This window comes from Gadus morhua, chromosome 17 (genome assembly GCF_902167405.1).
Source record: "Gadus morhua chromosome 17, gadMor3.0, whole genome shotgun sequence".
Classification (NCBI taxonomy): domain Eukaryota; kingdom Metazoa; phylum Chordata; class Actinopteri; order Gadiformes; family Gadidae; genus Gadus; species Gadus morhua.
In genome coordinates this window covers 4,744,853-4,763,366 of record NC_044064.1, presented here as the reverse complement: position 1 = coordinate 4,763,366, position 18,514 = coordinate 4,744,853, and the positions used below count along the sequence as shown (strand labels likewise).

The following is an 18,514-nucleotide window of genomic DNA, read 5'->3' as shown; positions in this document are numbered from 1 at the left end:
ATTTAAACTCATGTTTAGCAAAGCTTATAATAAACAGAGGTAGAAGGCATACGTATGAAACTAGGTGTTTTCATGAAATAACTGCAGAAGAGCAGTTTAAAATGTTCAACTGCCGATTGGTGTAAAGAAAAAGTTACTACCTTTGACAAATAGTTTGCAAAACTAACCTGTGAAGTTTGCTCAATTATCAAGTATTTCAACTTTGTCATGGGTCACCCCAGGAAAAAGTAAGTTTAGTTTTAGGTCTTACCACTAGGTGGTGTTCAAGTGTAAATCAGAAGGGAGTAGGATATGTTGTTTTGTTCTCCTGCCTACTCTTCTTGGCTTCTTCACTAACAAGCTTAAAAGGTAAAGCAGGCAATTCACTTCAAGCAACATTCTAACGTGTTTAAGTTCAAAAATCGTAATCAGACAAAAAATATACTGCATCTGGGGCTATCACAGTACTGTTCAATCATTTCAGTCATTGAACTTATCGGATGATCTACCTGCCTTTCTCCCTTCCTTCCCGAATATCTGCAGCATGCCCTCTGCCATTGCACATAGCCACGGTCTTGACCGACTTATTGCTAAACTTAACTAGTCACGCGTTTGGAGATGCTTTGAGGGAGGCCGGAAGGGAAGGGTGGGATTTTTCCAGTTCGATAAAGTACTTTGGCTAGTTTTTCTGGCTTACTCTAGCTTAAATGTCTTAATCACCAAGGCCCAAATGTTAGACACCAAACGTAGACACAGTAGATTAAAAAGCATGAAAAACACTGCAGATAGAGTTGATTGATACTGACAAGTGTTTTATTAGTAACACAGACTTGGAGACAGCCGATAAGAAGCCATTTTATGCTTTGACAAGACTGAGATTGTTGAGAAGGCATTTAAAAGATGGCAGGTAAGACGGTTGAACCCATACAGTATGGGGAGCAGGTCAATTTAAAAAGGGGCAGGCTGAAAATATGAATCGGATACAAAACCAACTGCAACAAAAACAAGAATTAAGTGCAAGTCATTAAATGAAATTAGGATGGTATCACATGGTAAAAGGGACAGGCGCAAAATATCATGGTATCCAAGTCCTAATATAGCATAATAGCAGAAGAGGAAACAGCAGAAATTGAAAAAGTGACAGCAGTCATCTCATTACCAGAGACTTCTTTTTTTTTTTTTTTAAGTCCAGTCAATATCACCGATTCACTTAGAGTTTGAGAAAGTGATGAATGTGGTAAAGGAAAAAATGAACGAAAAAAAGGGAAGAATATCAGTCTGCTGAGATGTTTTTCCAGAACGACTTCTATGGATGGTAGGTAGCAAGCAAAACTTCATCACATCACATACATTTATCCGTCCTGGTGAAAAAAAAATATAGAGAGAAGTACCTCAGAAATATCTGTCAGATAGCACTAATCACCGCTCGGTCTCGGGCGATTGATCTAAAACCTTTGTCAGGTCGGGGTAAACTGATGGGGTGGTTTGCAGTCTACTGAAGTGCAATGTTCAGAGTGATGGAGAAGAGCCAATACGAGATAGATGTCCTTTTGGTTGCCACACTGATAATCCTCTTCCCCATCGTCATCAAAACTAAAAGTTTTAAAAAGACTACACGGAAACGCGGCAAGCACCCTCTCGACCCGCGCGCGCACAATGGCACCTCCGGGCACGCCGAGGTCAGTGTCAGGAGCGGTAAGGCATAGAGGCTCCATTCTGGTTTTCAAAAAGCAAAAAAAAAAAAAAAAAAAAACGGATCAAGAAAAATAATAATAAAAAAAACTAAAGCCGGCTCCCTATCAGTTCCCCGAGGAGCCTTGGGCTCCATCGTTCCCCAACTGTTCATCCCTTCTCAGGCACGTCGCCCCCAGCCCCCCCGTTCTCCACAGCGCCAGAGGAGCTGTTCAAGGGAGCGGGGGGGGCCGAGCGGCTCGGCCAGGCGGGGACCCGAGTGACGAGTACGGGGATGGGGGTGGGGTGGGGGGGGTGGGGGTGTGAGGGGGGACGGGGGGAGCCGGCAGAGGAGGGTGGTGGGGGGGGGGGGCCCCCTCAACAAGCCAAAGGCCCTCCTGGCTGGGGCCTATGACCAGAGTCCATGCAGCTGGAGGTTCCGACTGAGGACGGAGCGAACGTCAGCGGTGAACCTGGGGAGAGACAAGCAGAACAAGGGACACCGTGAGTGTCCCTGTGTCGTCCAGGCCTGCAGCCGTCCCCACCCCACTCAATGTGGTGCACGTGAGAGCCGAGGCGTGGCGGTGGTTACCTTAGTGCGTCCAGCATAGGCAGCAGGTTAAGAAGTGCTGTGTCACTAGGGTCGCTGAACCAGGACTTGATGGGTATTGCATTGTCTGCAAAGAAGGAAAGCAAAACAAATATATATATAAAAAAAGGTGTAATCAAGAACAGTGCAGGGTGTTATTTTGGGGCCGTGTCTGTCCTGTCATAGGTCAATGATTATGTGCCTTGGGTCTGCTAGTTCTGCCAGTTCTACCAGTCCGGGGTGCGTGACATTAAAATCACTTCTGACATAGGCTCCCGTCCAGTCAATGCTAGAAACAATATGATCTTTTTCCAAACACAGATGACTTGTTGATACTGTGGTTAGCTTTAATGCGCTGATCCAAAAATCACAAAAGAGAGTTTGTATTGCAGTGGGCCAGCAGGTTCTGTTGGCCAATACGTGACGCATATCACAAGGTCACATTATCAATACCGACAGCCCCTCGTTAAAGCTGCTTGTGCACAGACAACACAGATAGCTTTCACTTCCCCGATTCCCAAGGCAGACTCAAAAAGCACACTCAAAGTCTTAACTCATTTTCCAGGATTTATATACCTCCCGAGGGCAGCCAGAGTGAGGGAAGGGTCCCCCAAGTTCGGTTTCCCCGACAGCTCTGTAGATGCTATTTCAACCTTGGGTTTTTCTAAACTAATTTGGGAGAGATTCTGGGAGAGACGTGAGCGTGTTTCGCAGTGTCTCGTGGGCCCAGGACGCCGAGGGGCTGGGGTGACTGCGTGGGCACATCTCACGCGACAACGTCATTCAAGTGCACGGCCGTAGGCTCCTCTTGGTTAGACACCAATCTCCAGGAGGAGGTTGGAGCCCACATTTGGCACAGATGTCTCACGGGGTAATGCTTAAAATGGAGACTAGGATCGCTGACTAAGTTGTAAAAGCCTCAAAATGTCGGCGGTTGGGTTGATTGCTTGTTGGAGGAATGAGAACAGTCATCGTGTGTCATTAGTCTGTGTGCATGGAGGAGTGGCGTGGGCGTGTGCATGGAGGAGTGGCGTGGGCGCGTACCTGGATGGCTTCGGTAGGCCCCGGGCGAGTTGTCCAGGATGACGATACTGGACAGGTCGGCGTGGACCACGGAGAGGTCTTTAATATAGCTCCCGAGGTCCAACGTACAGTGCTGCCCAAGGGACACACAGGCACGAAGTTGGATGCAATGCGATGCATACAAATGTGCATTAGGGGAACTAATGTATGATTGATCTTCACTGACCCTAAACAAGGCCGTGGTGAGACACGAGTGTGTGAAACCGTTGATACGTCTTCTTCAAATATGAAAATACATAATTTCTATAACTTTTTGCTCTGCATTCATGCCATAATTGCCCTCAATCAGATTAGATTAAAAAAAAATAACATTCTTGAGTCTAATCCGTCAAATCCTGACGAAGCCGAAAGAACCCCACCCCTATGGTACCATAGTCAGTGCCACAAACTGGTGATGGTTTGTACACCGGGTAACCGATGGAGTACCTGTCGATAGTATCTGCGTTTGAGGATGTTCCTGTTGTTGTCCAGTTTATCCGCCACCGCCGACCCGTAGATCTCCATGCTGGCCGTGAACACCACTAGCTCGTACCACTGGCTCACCTGGACACGGAGGCAATTCATCTTAGCGTCTCGGGACAAATAAACAAGACGTGGGTGAAGGCTACACAAGTCCTGGGTCTGCAGTACTGGCCGAGCCGAGGGTTGGTGCTCACTGATGGCTCTGTTCGTCATCAAACACAACCAAGTAGCCAAGAAAAAAGGGCCAAGCAGCCAAGAAAAATATAATAAATCTCAAAAAGAAAAGCCAAGAAATATTATCAACTTTATTAAATCAGTTACATTTCTGTTGATTGACTCATCGTCATTAATTCCCAGCTGCCAGATGTGAGTAATTGTATTTTTTGGCAGTAGCGGTTAATAAAATCAAATAAAAGACAGCCGACTTTGTCCCTCTTGATTTTACTTTTTCAGTTCAGAGTTTTCAGTAAAAAATGTGGACATACCCTTGATCACAGAGGTGATAGTGGGGCCGAATACTTGTGTAAATCATTAAGCTAATGATGGGTCTGCAAAGCCATTAACTTCATGATGAGATAAACCTGGGTAAATCCCAACTATTACACCTCTGTGATTAAGGCCGTTAATACAAGCTGGTTGGAAACCCCAAAGAAATACATTTCTGTCGCTCCACTGGAAAATTTATTGCAGGAAACTTAAAAAGGGCACTCACCACTTCTAGAAAGAAGTCCACATGTGGCCTTTTGTGTACAAAAAATCTGACTGGATGTTTATCAATCACAACCTGCGAAGAAAAACAGCAAACATTGAATGAGAGGGTGGGACCATTAAAAAGCACTCGACTCGTTCCCGTCGTGTGGGCTCGTACACACCTTCAAGATGAAATCTGGCGGCGTCCCGGGTCTGACTGTGGGTCTGAGGACGCCGTCGTGGTGAGAGTGGATCAGCGTTTCATCCAGGTCCAGAACTAGAATCTTCCTCTTCACAGTATCTGATGGCACACATACAAGTCTGAATGAGCACTCCTTCGGTAGGTGGAAGCGAGTGCAGGCTGGGTAATTTAACACCGTGGCGGGATGAGACCACACAGGATGTTCTTCAAGGACACCTACAGGGTTGCACCTGCTCCCCGGGGCGCTCAGACTGAAAGAAGCCCATACTAAAAAGGGATACTCCTGCATTATAATGGCCTTTTTAAACGCCGTTCCCTGCCATGGCAATTAACACCCTTGATTACAGGAATATATGGGCATCAGGGACCAAACTAGAACCCACTCCCGTTCAAAATGGCACCGATGACATTTAAGCTGAGCTTGCGTTTTATCATAAGAAAAAAAAACACGATTTTTCCTATGGTTAAAAAGAAAAAACACCCAACAATTTTTATATGTAAAAACATTCAAAGACGTTCTCTAATCTAGAAAGCCGGATGAAAGAGACTTACAGGACCCATACAGACGAAATTTACCTAAAAGGACCTTCTAAACAAATGTCTCCTGAGGTGAAGGTGAATTTACATTAGGTAAGGTTACATGATGCCAGAGAGAGGCATATCGTCACACCATGTGTCGGCCCGAACCGCGCTCTCGCCCTCACAACATTCGTCGTTGCGTTACTCGTTAATGTTTACTGCTGTTCGGCTTTGGGCTCTTCTACATGGAATATAAATCAAGCTTGAAAGATATACCTCCAGTTTCAGTCAGCTGACTATTAATCGCGTCCTGGGTAAAGAGATTGATGGAGCATACTCACTGAGTCTGTTTCTGGATATGGGGGAGAGAGGCAGCGTGTCATAACGCACTGTCTGGTACTGGATTATCTGAAAGCAGAAAATCAATGCACATCAAGTACTGAAAACATGTTGTGGCACAAAAATGTGGTACAATCAAATAATTGTCTCAGCAATAAATGAAGCCTCTTGAAACAATTGAATCACTATGTTATCAAGTGCCACAATTGACCGACTTTAAAAGTCGTTTGTGAAAAACAGACTAATGTATTCAAATTGAACCTATAACCTGGTCGTTCGATTATCTCACTTCTCGGAACGTGTTTGCATTTCCCTGGAAACTATCAAGATCAAAAAGTCTGGACTAAATATTGGTCACGGTTTCTTTAAGGGCATTACAAATAAAGCTTGATTTCATAAAAATACAATAAAATGGAACCAGCTATGCTGGGGGCAGGATGTCAAAAAGTGGTTAAAACCTTATTCTACACAATAAGAAGTAAATCCACCCTGTTCCTGGACAACGTCTGTTCAACTCAGCAGACCGAGGAAGAAATGTGCCATATTAGAGCTGTGCTAACCCGTTAGCCTTAGCGCCCACCTCCTCCCCTTACCCGCCTTGCAGGCTCTGATCTCATGGAAATGACTCCAAAGAGTACCCTCAGTGCTGGGGCCCGGAGGCTCTGCACTCTGCTCCGCCGGGGCTATTTATACCCCCCCCCCCCCCCCCGCACACCGCCAGCTGTCTGTGGGTGTCAGCGGAGCAGGGTGATACGGTGGGAAAGGAAGCCCTGCAGGGTGACTTTGGCCGGGCCTGGCTTGCTTGGCAGTACCCCGAGCAGCCGGCGTGGGGGGGGGGGGGGGGGCCTCCCCTCACAGCACCCTGGCAGGGGGTGATGTGAGGGGAAGCCCGTTGGCAGCGGCAGATGTGGGCACCGCGAGACAGAGGCATAAGCCCTCTATTGACTCCGCCTGGTCATCAACTGATGACCGGATGCCGTCAGCTGTTTGGAGCTCGGCGGGCGATTATATTATTAGGTAAGCATTAAGATACCTGTGCCTCACAGGGTTGTCTAGATACAGAGGAGCCACTTCCGTTTGTGGATGCACAATCACAGGAAAAGGCGTTATGAACTCTGGAGCATGACAATCCGGATATTCATAATACTACGGGGGTAAAGGTCACCACTAGCCCCCCGGGTAGGCTCTGCATTGGGGAAGCACCTTGACCCTTACAGAGAACGGGCTTCTAGCCAAGATGTTGGCGTTTGTCTTTCTCAGAAACAATAAACATGTTAAGGCTTGGTGTAGTTAAGCCCATCAATACAGCGCCATTTGTTTTTTACTGTCCGGGAATTGACACGCTAGGGACACTTGGCCTTGTGATAGCAAACCTAGTGCACAATGGCAGTTATGAGAGTTATTAAGAGAAAGAGAGAAAGAACAGTAGAAGCTCTGTGCTGAAAATATCTGGGAGTTTATCCACAACCTGGACTGGACTATTTACTCACACTGTGCTGACACGTGACTGCAAGTTCCCAACAATAAAAGATTTAGACCAACCCCTAATACCAGGATTATAACGAACCGGCAGACCTTCAACAGGGACTTTAAGTGTGAGGCAGCGTAACAAAGTCCACTCATCATCACAGATGCATATCCATAAACATCTCGACACCTGTGTGCATTGCTACACGGCACGCAGTGTGCCTCAGTCAAATGCCATGTCTATTGCTGTGCCAAAGTTGAATCTCACAGAAGGTGAAAGTATAAGTGCATTGGTTCATTCATGCATCCGTTGCTACGGTGTTGACTGCTCACATCAGATGGTCTACCCATCTGTTAAATGTCAAACGTAGGCCACTGACAACTTCAAGTCAAACCTAACCAAATAGTTTCAAGCATTAAAGTTAAAATGTAGATTTCATTTTAAGTTTTCCTGATGGTAGCTGACGTTTTTGCACCCATTGTGAAAAGTAAATGATGCATCCCGTTTGGTTCAAATTTGGAGGGAAGCTTGCGAAGTTAGGCCATTACAGCCGTTGAACATGACTTTAGCATTACAGGCATTTCAAATCACAGCAAGAGTTTCATTTCACTCGTATAAGCTAGTACCCGTTAACACTTCATATAATGCTCACCGTTCGGAGGTTTTTTCTGAGAATGTACAAAATGAACCCCCATAGTCTTGACGTTACATTGAGGAAAGTGCGGATGCCGAGTAAACACTGTCGGGTCTTGAGCATGTTGATCCGCTACTGAAGACCCCGCAGGAAGAAGAAAACGTATATTCTTGATCGGTTTCGGAAGCTGCACGAAGATGTGAGGTAAATTGCAAGGAACTTGCTTAACAGCGATACAAAGTCCGTCCGGTTATCCGCAGCAGCCGAACTAGCAGTTCAAACAAGAGGCCAAGCAAACGTGTGAGTACCTCGCTCTGCACACTTGTGGCCCGACTCTCACCGAAGATAATGCACAAACATTGTACCTATGGTATAGTTTGTAAGTTACCACGTGTACGCTTTACCACGTACACGCTACAGGACGTCTGCGTCTCCAAGAGTCTTTCCCCGCTGCTCGTAGACAAGCTTGCCCCAAAATCGGTGTAGCAATTAGCTATTAGCCCGCTAGCTATCACTAGCTTGACAGGGTGACCACCTTGAACCTTTGAAATATACGATACAACTTTAGGTCTGGGCGTCTTTAGGTGTCGAGCCGACTCGTTATGGTTTCATACGACGTCCAATATGGCTATGGGTTTTCCCGGTCCTTCAAGTCGAGCTAGACAGCATAAAATCTGTTTGTAGTTCACTGCAAATCCGGAATGAAACTGCGAGCCGCCATCGCCGTCTTGCCGTCACTTCCGTAAAGAACGAAATGGTTGCGCGCGGCACGTCCACGTGGAAAGAAAATAAACAGACGTGGACGAGCGGTTACTGAGTTTGAATTTAGTTTTTTTTTTTTTTAGGAAATGGAGATTAAGGGTTTTATTATGGAAGTAAATAGCCGTGGTAGTACGGGTGCCCGTTTTGATATTGGATATATCTGCAGGAAATCCATATAAACCTATTCATTAAACTACTAAAGCTGTTCATTATGTTCTGTTCACAAACATGTGATTTTTAAAATCGTACTCTAAAGTCTTGACACAATTAAGGAAATTCAATAAATAAAACAACCACTTCAGTATAACGCATTTATTTGTATCTTAAAAAATATACAGGCATTTTCCCAAAGAAAGGTCAGAGGAACTGAATTCAAAGAACCAAGAAGAAAATAACTAAGTGATCGAAGGCAACGTATGCTTCCTTGCAATATAAAACTTCAAGGCAGGGCATAATGTAAGACACATCAGTGGGGTTTTATGAACTAGATGTCGAGGTCATCATCGGGGTCCTCCTGATCATAATCATCGTTGGCATCGGGCTCATACAGAATCCGTCCAGATCCTGGCACTGGACGAAGCAGGGCTGATTTTCTGTCAAAAAATAAAAGATGAATGAATAGAGATGCACGTTTGTGGTTGTGGTGATGGTTATAACAGGGGAACATTTTCAAAGAAAGTGGAGGACAACGTTGGTTACTTTTCTTTGCTGAACACAAAGGGCAGTGCTAGCTTCTCCTTGGCTTGGCGCTCCTGGTCCGACAAGCGGAGGTTGAAGGTCAGGTTTGCAGTCGGGTCCACCTAAAGAGACAAAAAACATATATAACCAAACGGCTTAGCCTCTGCAAGTCCCAGTGAAACCAGATACAGGGATGTGCAAAGCAGGTAACGCACCTCAGCATCACCAGCTTCTCCCTGGCCGGATCCGACCGGTACGGGCTTGCTCTGCACCTTCACAGTCATATCATCACTGATACTGAACCTCTCCACCTGGGGACAGACAACTGTTTTCATGAATAAGGTTGAGGCATTGGCAACAAGAACCTGGGGACGGAAGACAAGGTAATAAACATAGAAATTGCTTACAGCTTGCGATATCTTTCCGGATTTTGCACGCCGGATCGTTTTCGCCACGGCTTCATGGCATTGGTGCCCGGGCGCGACGGTTAGGACTGAAGTGGCGAGGTGGCATATGCTTCCCACCATGTTGCGGTGATGCATGTCAGAGTGCAGCAGGCCAAGAGTCGTCTTCACAGCTCCCCCTAGAGGACAGAGGCGACATCATGCGTTTGATTAATACATGAAAGGAGGATTCAGGGGAGAAAATAATGCAGAGAGCAGTGTTAACATATGTGATGTCGCCGTATGTTTGGGATTGCCTCATCACTGATCCAGCGGTCATACTATGTTATAGCAGAACTTCTGGGGGTAGGCGGCACAGATATTCTACCGAAGAAAACGATGAAGCTCTCTAGAAGGCGGCTACAGAATGTTGATTTGCAATGTTTACAGACACTTTTCTACAGTTTACTACAGCTAAGTGCTTACAGATTCCCGTTTCCAGCAACACGATTGGTCGAAACTAATATGAAGCAAAAAAAGGTGAAACGCCCATCCACCTAGATTTTAATCTTAAATGAAATTATTGAGTAGAGACTGCCAAACATTATCCACGATAGAGCACTAAAAGATACAAAGAAACAACAACACATTGTTGACTATGTGCAGCCATCTAAAGTATTACTTACCCTTTTTCAACTGTTGTAGAGTTTTACATACAGCAGAAGGGCTGAGATGTCTCAGGATGAATGAGAAGGAATCAATGACCAGGGTAACAGGCTTGGAGTGCTGATTCGAGGTCAGAAGACTATCAAGTTCTGATGTGATGAACTGGTGGACTGTGAAAGGGGGATTTTCATTCCAACCAAGGGGGTCATGGAAAGCGTTGTGAAATTTTAACCTGCATTCAAAAATATAAACAACAAAATGTATATTATCAAGCTCAATCGAAATCATAGTGTTTGACTACTCACAATAAACTGTCTGTCAAAATGGGCGTACCTTTGGAGGCATGAATGGCCCAATTCATGTTTTAGCTCCTCTTCATGAAGTTCAAACGCTAGTAAATGGACAACTTCATCCCTATGAAAATATCGATAGATCAAGCAGTTAAATCATTACACGGACTACAGGTAATTTAAAGAACTGCTGATGCTCACCTCTTTAATGCCGCTTTGATAAAGCTCATCAAAAGGGTCCGCCCAGAATAATGTATAGAATCTGCAAATGTAGATGAATAATGCAATCGTTAGCAATGCTCCTCGCATACAACCATTCGAAATGTCAATTATTGTAGGTAAACAACATTTTACCTTGTATTATAATTAGCCCTCCTCCCTCAGTTCCCTGTATTAATTCGAGCAACATGACAGAATCCAGCCCAGGTAGCTACAGCTAGCTAGCACACATTGGATACGCAAACGTACATACAGTTCATTCCGATGTGCAAGTTTGTAAGAAGGTTTGTCATAAAAGAACACACGTCTGTATATAAATCCGACTGATTACCAATTGTATATACATGTCGAATTTCATGACATGGCTCATACTACCGCGTATACAATGCTCCAAGTACCATGTCGGTACCCGAAAAAAAAGACTGCAAATCCCGGGCACCTATTTCCGTTCCGTCTCCCATGGTACTTGTAGTTTTAAAATGGCTAACGGTTTGATTCCGCTATGGCCACAGTGCGTACGGTGAACTACTATACCCAGAATGTACCGGTCGTTGTCAGCCCGCTGACAACCACAAGAGGCTGTGCGCGCGCCGTGGAAGTCAAGGCTGCGGAATTGTATTTTTAGTCGTACTCGGGCTCCGTACGTAGATTCTAAGACACGAAAAAACTTGCGAACAATAACCGGTGCCAGTATGCATTTTGTGTACGGATCTACACAACGCAATTGCGCCTTCTTAAATGGCACTTACAAACTGCCACACTTCTAGTTCGCTTCGGAGGATTGTGTTTGCAACCGGGCTAGCGGTGACGAAGAAAATGAGCTACAGATAGCCAGCCACACAGACGAATTCGCCGTAACGTTACTTCGCCGTGGACCGATCCTGTCGTTTCCCGATCACCGATATCGGGACTTAACCGTTCTCATAGTTGTACAGAAACAGCCTCCCACGAGGCTCCACGATCTCGGACCGGGTCTGCCTCGCCGCTCGGTCGGCAGTGCGGCGCAGACACGCCGGGGGACGAGCACCGTGCGACGGCTACTCCTGTGTGGCTAGCTCGCCTCAGCCTGCGACTGGAGCCAAGGCCTCGTTCGTGAGGCGACAATGCTTGGAATAATGTCCGAGCACCAAGGTATGTATCTGCGGACAGAACGGGCAATAGATGTTTTTCGATCGAGCGTGTTTTTTGGATTCGAATAGCTTTGGCTCTGGACTTTCCCACCTGGCTGGCGACCCTATTGTAGACATGGGGCTGGGATGAGTCTGTGTGACGACATTCGGTTAACTTGGAAAACGCGAGTGTTTACAGCACACCCAGCTTGAACTTCAGTCGTGCACGGTGATCGTTGAAGAGATATTTAATTGGATTATCGTTGTAGGTTGTATTAAAGCCAACGCGAGTCTTGTTTGTGGCGTTAGCACCTAGCGCTAGCTAGCGTTGTACTGCGCGCCACTATAGCGTGTTATGCCGTCTGTATTCTCCAACACTGACGCCCGATCATCATACATATTGACAAAATACAGTTTATGGGGACCGAGTGTAACTATAGACCACTGTGTTGGTCGAGGACATGAACACCAGCGATGCATTGATCACTGCACGGCACACATCCCCATGAAGCTAACGGATTGGTGCGCCACCATTAACGTTACATCTGTAGCCGAGCTAACTCTAATCTAGGCAGGGGCTGCATCTCGGTCGAATTTTATATATTAATAGCGGTTGCCTTCAGCTATTTCAAAAGACCTGCAGCGTTGGGTTTTTGATCTAAAGAATCAGTCCAGACCAGTTGATCGAGGGCTCCTTCGTACTTGTTGCGTTCGAGTGCGTCTTGAGTGCTAGCAGGCTAGCATGTTGGATTAGCCTTTTGCATAGTTGTCAGAAAATGCTCGCCAGCTGCGATCATGTTCCTTCAAATTAGCACCGAAGTCAACGTTTTTGCCACTGATGTGTAATGGCTGTATCGTTGGATGTGGGATAACGTCGAAGCGAAGCATTCAACTAACTAGCTCCACTGACTAGCTATCGCCACTAAATTCTGCCTTTCTCCAGTGGCCATAGGCGCAATTGCAGTTGTCAAATTTCTTTAGGGTTCTTTGAAAGTAGTTTTTGTGGTAATAACTACGGCTGCATTCGACATTAAGTTGTATGTCCAAACATGCATTTATGTCATATGCTACCGCGTATAATTGGTTTGTTCAGTACGTATTAAAAATGTAAGTTTTTTTTCCATTCTTTTTTTTTTAGATTCATTATTGACATGCAAGACTGAGCCTCTGGTGAGTACAATATTAATAAAAAATGTTCATTAATTGTTGCCTTTTTTTAAGATTGACTATCGACATATTAGCAATAACTCTTTATGTTTCCAAACTATGTAACCCATCCTAATAAAAGTTATCCTTCCCTATCCTTTAGCCTCCTGAAAAGAGAAAGAGGACAGTGGAGGACTTTAACAAGTTTTGCAACTTTGTTTTGGCTTATGCTGGCTACATCCCAAGCCCAAAAGAGGTAAGTTACCCCATTCAGTGGCTCAGCAAATGCAGAGTAATCAAAAAGTGTTACAGATGTATCTCATACCTTAGCTTTGAAGAAACGCTCAGCTCTCCTTCTCCTTCTTTCTTCCTTAGGAGAGCTCATGGTCGCCCACTTCCTCGAGCTCTGCTCACAGCTCGGGGCTCTTGGGAGATGGCGGCGGCGGCGGCGGGGGCGGTGGTAACGGAGGCGGCAGCTCCATGGGTGCCACCTGGGGGGACGGCAGCTCCGACATCCACACCATCCACACGTTTGTGCGCAAAGCACGCGCCAACAAGGGCAAAAACATCCGCCGCATGCACTCGGATAGCAGCCTGCTGGACAAAATGCGCCTTAAGGACTCTCTGTACGAGAGCCAGGTCGGACACAAGGCCGAGCGCAAGAAGGACAAAAAGTTGAAAAAGCTCTCCCTGGGCTCGGCCGGCACGGTTGCGGACAGCGGCAGCAGCGAGGGTGAGAAGCGTGCGCGCATCAAGCGCAGTAAAAACCCCAAACAGCCCAAGGCACCAAAGAAGCTCAAGAGCTCCACCACCCAGAGCGAGACGGACTCGGAGGCGGGCCACGTGCACGGCCCGGAGGCGCGGCCCGTCCGGGACGAGCTGCTGGCGCACGGCGCGATGTCCCCCGGCGCCCAGGGGCCCGGCAAGGTCCAGACGGACGAGTCCAACCGGGAGGCGGAGATGAGCTCGAGTGAGGGCGAGACCTGGATCGCCGACGAAGACATCATGGTGGAGTCAGGTATGTCCGTTCCACACACATGCAGCAGGGTTTTTTGTTTGGTCATTGCTCGCTTGGCTTGAGCGGCCGTGTAAAGACCTGGCACAAGACTTGTTTGGTAACCCCTTGTGCTCTCCTTTTGGTGCGTCACAGGTGACGATTCGTGGGACTTGATCACATGCTACTGCGGGAAGCCGTTTGCCGGCCGGCCCATGATCGAGTGCAACCAGTGTAGCATCTGGGTGCACTTGTCGTGCGCGAAGATCAAGAAGTCCAACGTTCCTGACATCTTTTACTGCCACAAGTGCAGGGACGTGCGACGCTCGGGCCACAAGAAAGACCCTTAAAGCGAGGGACGCAGCGGCAGCGGATGGAGCACGCTCACAAGACCTCCCACCGAGACCTGTTTATTTGTTTGTTTGTTCCTTTTTTGGTTCTCATCGTCGTCCTCAGAAAAGCCTAATCCCTGCGATGCCTAACGCCACGACACCCCAGTATCTGTACGGGTGGAAACTGTAGGTGACCCCTCTTCAAGACAATCACAGCCATTCTTCATTTGTCAAGTCTGCTTCTTTGTTTATTTTTTATTTTTTATTCGCGCCCGCTCACACACAGCTCGATGGAATGCCACGGTTACAGTGGAGAATTGTCTTTTTGTAATTCGATTGATTCAATTTTAGATTGACCGCAGGGGTTGCATTTTTGTTTTTAGATACAACAGGATTATCTACCGTGTCGGTGAACATAATTCCCAGTAGGTATGTCATATTTGGGATAGACGTTCTTATTTTTTCAGTTCCAAAGAAAAATATCATTGACTTTGGAACGAATCTCCCCCCCCCCCCCCCCCCCACACACAGACTTATAATCAATGCAAACCCTTACATTGTATAAAGAAAAACGACATGACTACATTGAAGGAAAAGGTCACTATTGTTATACGTAAAGAATTGTCTATGTTCTAGATGGGCAGCTCACTTTCCGTTTTAAATTTCAGCAAATAGTTTGCTTTTATTTAGCAATTTTGAGTTTGTCTTGAAGTGTACACCTCCATGAACGTTTTCAATCTTAAAGATATTTGTATTTAAAAGAAATACTCGACTCAAACACTTTTTTTGAACTGTACACAAATGGAATATAAACGTCTGAACTTCAAAATGCATGCAGAACATTGTTTTTTTCTTTCCAACAGTGCACTTTTTAAAAGAGGATCCCTCGTACACCTGTTGCTAGGCAGATGGGTTATGGGCAGTCTCATTATGTATGTAACAACTCTCCATGATTCAGTGCTTAACAATTCTGTCTGGCTTGTCAACTGTTGCTTTAAAGTTACCATATACTACCTTTTTTATTTTAAGGTTAATCTTTGAACCTGATATTATTTGTTCCACGTTTTAGTAATCTGATTTTCAGTTGTGGAAGAAGAAGAAGAAAGCTAGAGGCAGTTGCGAGACAGTGCATGAATGGTTGTAAAATATTTTTTTGTTTTTCTTCCTGTAAAGGCGGTGAGGGATTGTCCTCCAATTAACAGGAGTCTTTGGTATGATTGGCTTGCGTCAAGAAGAAAGCTGGCCGTAGTGTACAGAACTAGAGGTTTAGGACAAACAAAAATGGTCAACGAATGGTGGTCCTTTCTTTTTTTTTTTCTGTTTTTGTTTTTACCATTTACCATTTGCATTTCCTTTTCCCAGTGGGAGAGTCTTGGTTAGTCCCCAGTAGAATTTGCACTCTTCATACTCCTCCTTCAAATTTATGTACATATCCTGTTCTTTGACAACTGTACATATGTGAAAGTGAAGAGAAAATAGCCAAGCAAATACTATATTTTCTGCATTCTGATTTTGTTTTCTTTAATTGTAGCTTGACAAATAAAAGGTCGTTTTGGGGAAACATCATTTGATTTGGTTTTATGTTTTTTATTAAGACTGGGTATTAATCAGTTAAAAGTATTTTTATTTACGCAATTTCCATCATGCACACAGTGAAGTGCTTGTCATATTTTGGTCTTGCCACTAGAGGGTGACATTCTACGTATATTGTTGACGTCGGTTAAATCAATATTGATAATCTGCAAAATCAGGAAGGATAAGTGATTGAAAAAAAGTCCATTATGTAGGATTCAGATTGGTGTAGATGTTTGTTGAAGCCAGCAGCAAAGAAGGCAATGGTTGACATCCTTATTAACTGTATTCTTCCCAATGGTTACTTGACGCTTCCTGTAACAAATGTATACACACATATAAGCATTTATTTCACCATTCACATCACATTGATATGTAAACACTAACATTTCTTAATCGATGTATCCTGATGTCTTACCTTCCGGTTTCGGTTACCGGACATTAGAGAACTGCCAATGGAGTCCATAGGAGCCAGCTTCCTCCTGTGGGATAGGAAGGCATTGATTCCAGGTAAGCCAGGTTAATACAACGCTATGTTGATTATCCATAAGTGAGCCTCATTACTGACTCGCTGCCATCAACGCCGAAGGTGTAACTGAATGAGACGAAGAGGTGACGACAAAATAAATACAAATTCACTCAAAATACAGTAAACGTTTTTGAGTGACATGATACAATTTTAATTGTAGTACAAACCAAATACCCAAATAGGTTTGGGGAGCTTAATCAACCACGTGATTTTCAGTGCCTGTTAACGGCACTATTTAAAAAAAAAAAAAAATTCAAAACGTTTTAAGTGTTTGCGCACATTTTCTGCAAATTTAGAATTTTCCGCAAATGTTAAATTTTCCGCTCCTTCTCTTCTTGAGTTACCGCCCGAATGTTGATAACTCGCCCTAAGTCTCGGTACGTTGCACAGCACATATTCCAAGAGGTCCGCTGCACCTTAACACCTTCCTCACCTCTTCTCCTGGCTCCTCCTGTGGCTGTGCGGGGGGTCTTGGTGGGAGGTCGGAGGCAGGTCCAGCCGGGGCAGGAGGACGATGCCCGCATGTGTACGATGACCCTCCAGATCCCAGGGGTCGTCCCCGGGAGACAGGTCCCCGGGATTCGCCTCCACGTGGGGGAAGTCTGGGTTCAGCAGGCTGACCTCCTGGGAGAACCGCGGCGGCAGCCACACGGTCAGAGGATACTGCAAGTTTAGTGAATATTTCCAAATGCATGCAAGTTTCTGGGTCACTGGGTTTGAACCGTGACCTTTGTTTTTCTCTGAATGTCGATGTGATGTTCGCTGGCCGTTCGTTGTTGTATCAGCATTTCCCAGAGCACATTTCTAACGTCCCAAGCACTAAAACAAAGCATTAGAAAGTGTATAGGAACCCACCCTTTTGGCTCTGGTGGCTTTAGGTAACACAAAAGCCGACATCTCCGTCACCAGCAAGTGAAACACCAGCAACGGCACCGCACATCTGCAGAGCATCTGCGAAAAGAGACTGACAACATCAAATGTGGCTCATTGATACACAAATCTCTGATGAAACTTAGTTTCCCTAACTCAACCAAAACACCACGGCTTATGCCCTTGACGGAATAGCTTCCCAGGAAGGGGCCAGTGCTGTGAGGAATGAAGCCAAGGCTCACCTTCAGTCTTCTTGGGGTCTGCGGGGGAGGTTTCCGTGGCAGTGGAAGGCCTTCTCGGTCTGCTGGGGCTGGATTGGCTGCAGGGTGTGTTCTGAGGCCAGTGCGGTGACTTTGCTGAGTATTTGTAGCCTTAGACCTCTGGGTGGGTTTATATGGAGCGTCTTGGGCTGTTTAGGCTAAGGGTGTGTGTTCTGGAGGACGCTGGCAATTAACATCTGATGGCTGGCGCTGTCATGTACGCCATTGACTTTGTTTTACAGACACACACACACACACACACACACACACACACACACACACACACACACACACACACACACACACACACACACACACACACACACACACACACACACACACGTGCACATACTCACACACACACGTGCATATACAAACACACACACACATGTGCACACACACACACACACACACACACACACACACACACACACACACACACACACACACACACACACGCATGCATACAGAAACACACACACACACACACGTGCACATACACACACACACATTCAACACACATGTATAAAACACACACACACTCAGATACACACACACCCCTCCCTCATGTACATGAATCCTCAACCTTCGTCCTATTCTGTAGATATGAGGATGGATTTAAAAAACGTCCATAAGGGAATTGTTTTGGGCGTTTGGATTTGTTGTTTACTGGTTTGAGCAAAGGATTTTACATAATCTGTATAAAACCTCAATCTAGGTTTCATCTCGATGGGAATATTGGTATCGATCTTCCCTTCGTTCATCTGATTGTTTTTAGTAATTAGATGAATGATTAGATGAAGATTTTAGTAAGACGTTTTATTTTAGCAGGAGGTGTTTTCCTAAATTCTCTATTCCTGAATATTATCAATATGGACGGTCATAAATAAGGACAGGCTGCCAGAAACCCATAATCAGCCATAGTTAATCACTCCTTCTAATTCGTCCATCACCATCAATTCTAATGATGCACTTACAGTAAGAGGAGCCCATGCCCTGTACACAGATATGGGAGCCCTCCCTCTTTGTTTGTGGAACGGAGAAAACCTGATTGGTGCTGGGGTGTTC

General features: G+C 45.6%; 4 protein-coding genes across 5 annotated transcripts; 1 reads left to right on the top strand and 3 right to left on the bottom strand.

Annotated features, from left to right (window-relative positions):
* Nucleotides 1-765: 765 nt before the first annotated feature.
* LOC115529491 (CTD nuclear envelope phosphatase 1A) lies at nt 766-8,397 on the bottom strand. The gene is made up of 8 exons (XM_030338261.1): nt 7,655-8,397; nt 5,537-5,603; nt 4,657-4,775; nt 4,497-4,568; nt 3,749-3,865; nt 3,284-3,395; nt 2,243-2,327; nt 766-2,123 (listed from the first exon to the last, which is right to left on the bottom strand). The coding sequence occupies exons 1-8, from the start codon at nt 7,757-7,759 to the stop codon at nt 2,060-2,062; spliced, it is 741 nt and encodes a 246-aa protein (XP_030194121.1). The 5' UTR covers nt 7,760-8,397; the 3' UTR covers nt 766-2,059.
* A 298-nt stretch (nt 8,398-8,695) lies between these two features.
* elp5 (elongator acetyltransferase complex subunit 5) lies at nt 8,696-11,080 on the bottom strand. Its single transcript, XM_030338227.1, has 8 exons — nt 10,770-11,080; nt 10,617-10,677; nt 10,459-10,539; nt 10,146-10,357; nt 9,484-9,659; nt 9,292-9,387; nt 9,098-9,198; nt 8,696-8,991 (listed from the first exon to the last, which is right to left on the bottom strand). Exons 1-8 carry the CDS (start codon nt 10,822-10,824, stop codon nt 8,883-8,885), a joined length of 891 nt encoding a protein of 296 aa, XP_030194087.1. The 5' UTR covers nt 10,825-11,080; the 3' UTR covers nt 8,696-8,882.
* Nucleotides 11,081-11,211: 131 nt separating this feature from the next.
* phf23b (PHD finger protein 23b) lies at nt 11,212-15,781 on the top strand. The gene is made up of 5 exons (XM_030338205.1): nt 11,212-11,765; nt 12,882-12,913; nt 13,053-13,145; nt 13,265-13,907; nt 14,040-15,781. Exons 1-5 carry the CDS (start codon nt 11,738-11,740, stop codon nt 14,231-14,233), a joined length of 990 nt encoding a protein of 329 aa, XP_030194065.1. The 5' UTR covers nt 11,212-11,737; the 3' UTR covers nt 14,234-15,781.
* Nucleotides 15,522-17,764, bottom strand: LOC115529518 (uncharacterized). Of its 2 annotated transcripts, XM_030338295.1 has the most exons (5): nt 17,429-17,764; nt 17,172-17,267; nt 16,750-16,940; nt 16,206-16,269; nt 15,522-16,102 (listed from the first exon to the last, which is right to left on the bottom strand). In XM_030338295.1, the coding sequence occupies exons 2-5, from the start codon at nt 17,265-17,267 to the stop codon at nt 16,067-16,069; spliced, it is 387 nt and encodes a 128-aa protein (XP_030194155.1). In that variant the 5' UTR covers nt 17,429-17,764; the 3' UTR covers nt 15,522-16,066. The 2 variants fall into 2 exon arrangements, with proteins under 2 accessions (XP_030194155.1, XP_030194156.1); XM_030338296.1 differs by lacking the exon at nt 17,429-17,764 and having other exon boundaries at nt 17,172-17,395.
* Nucleotides 17,765-18,514: the final 750 nt, after the last annotated feature.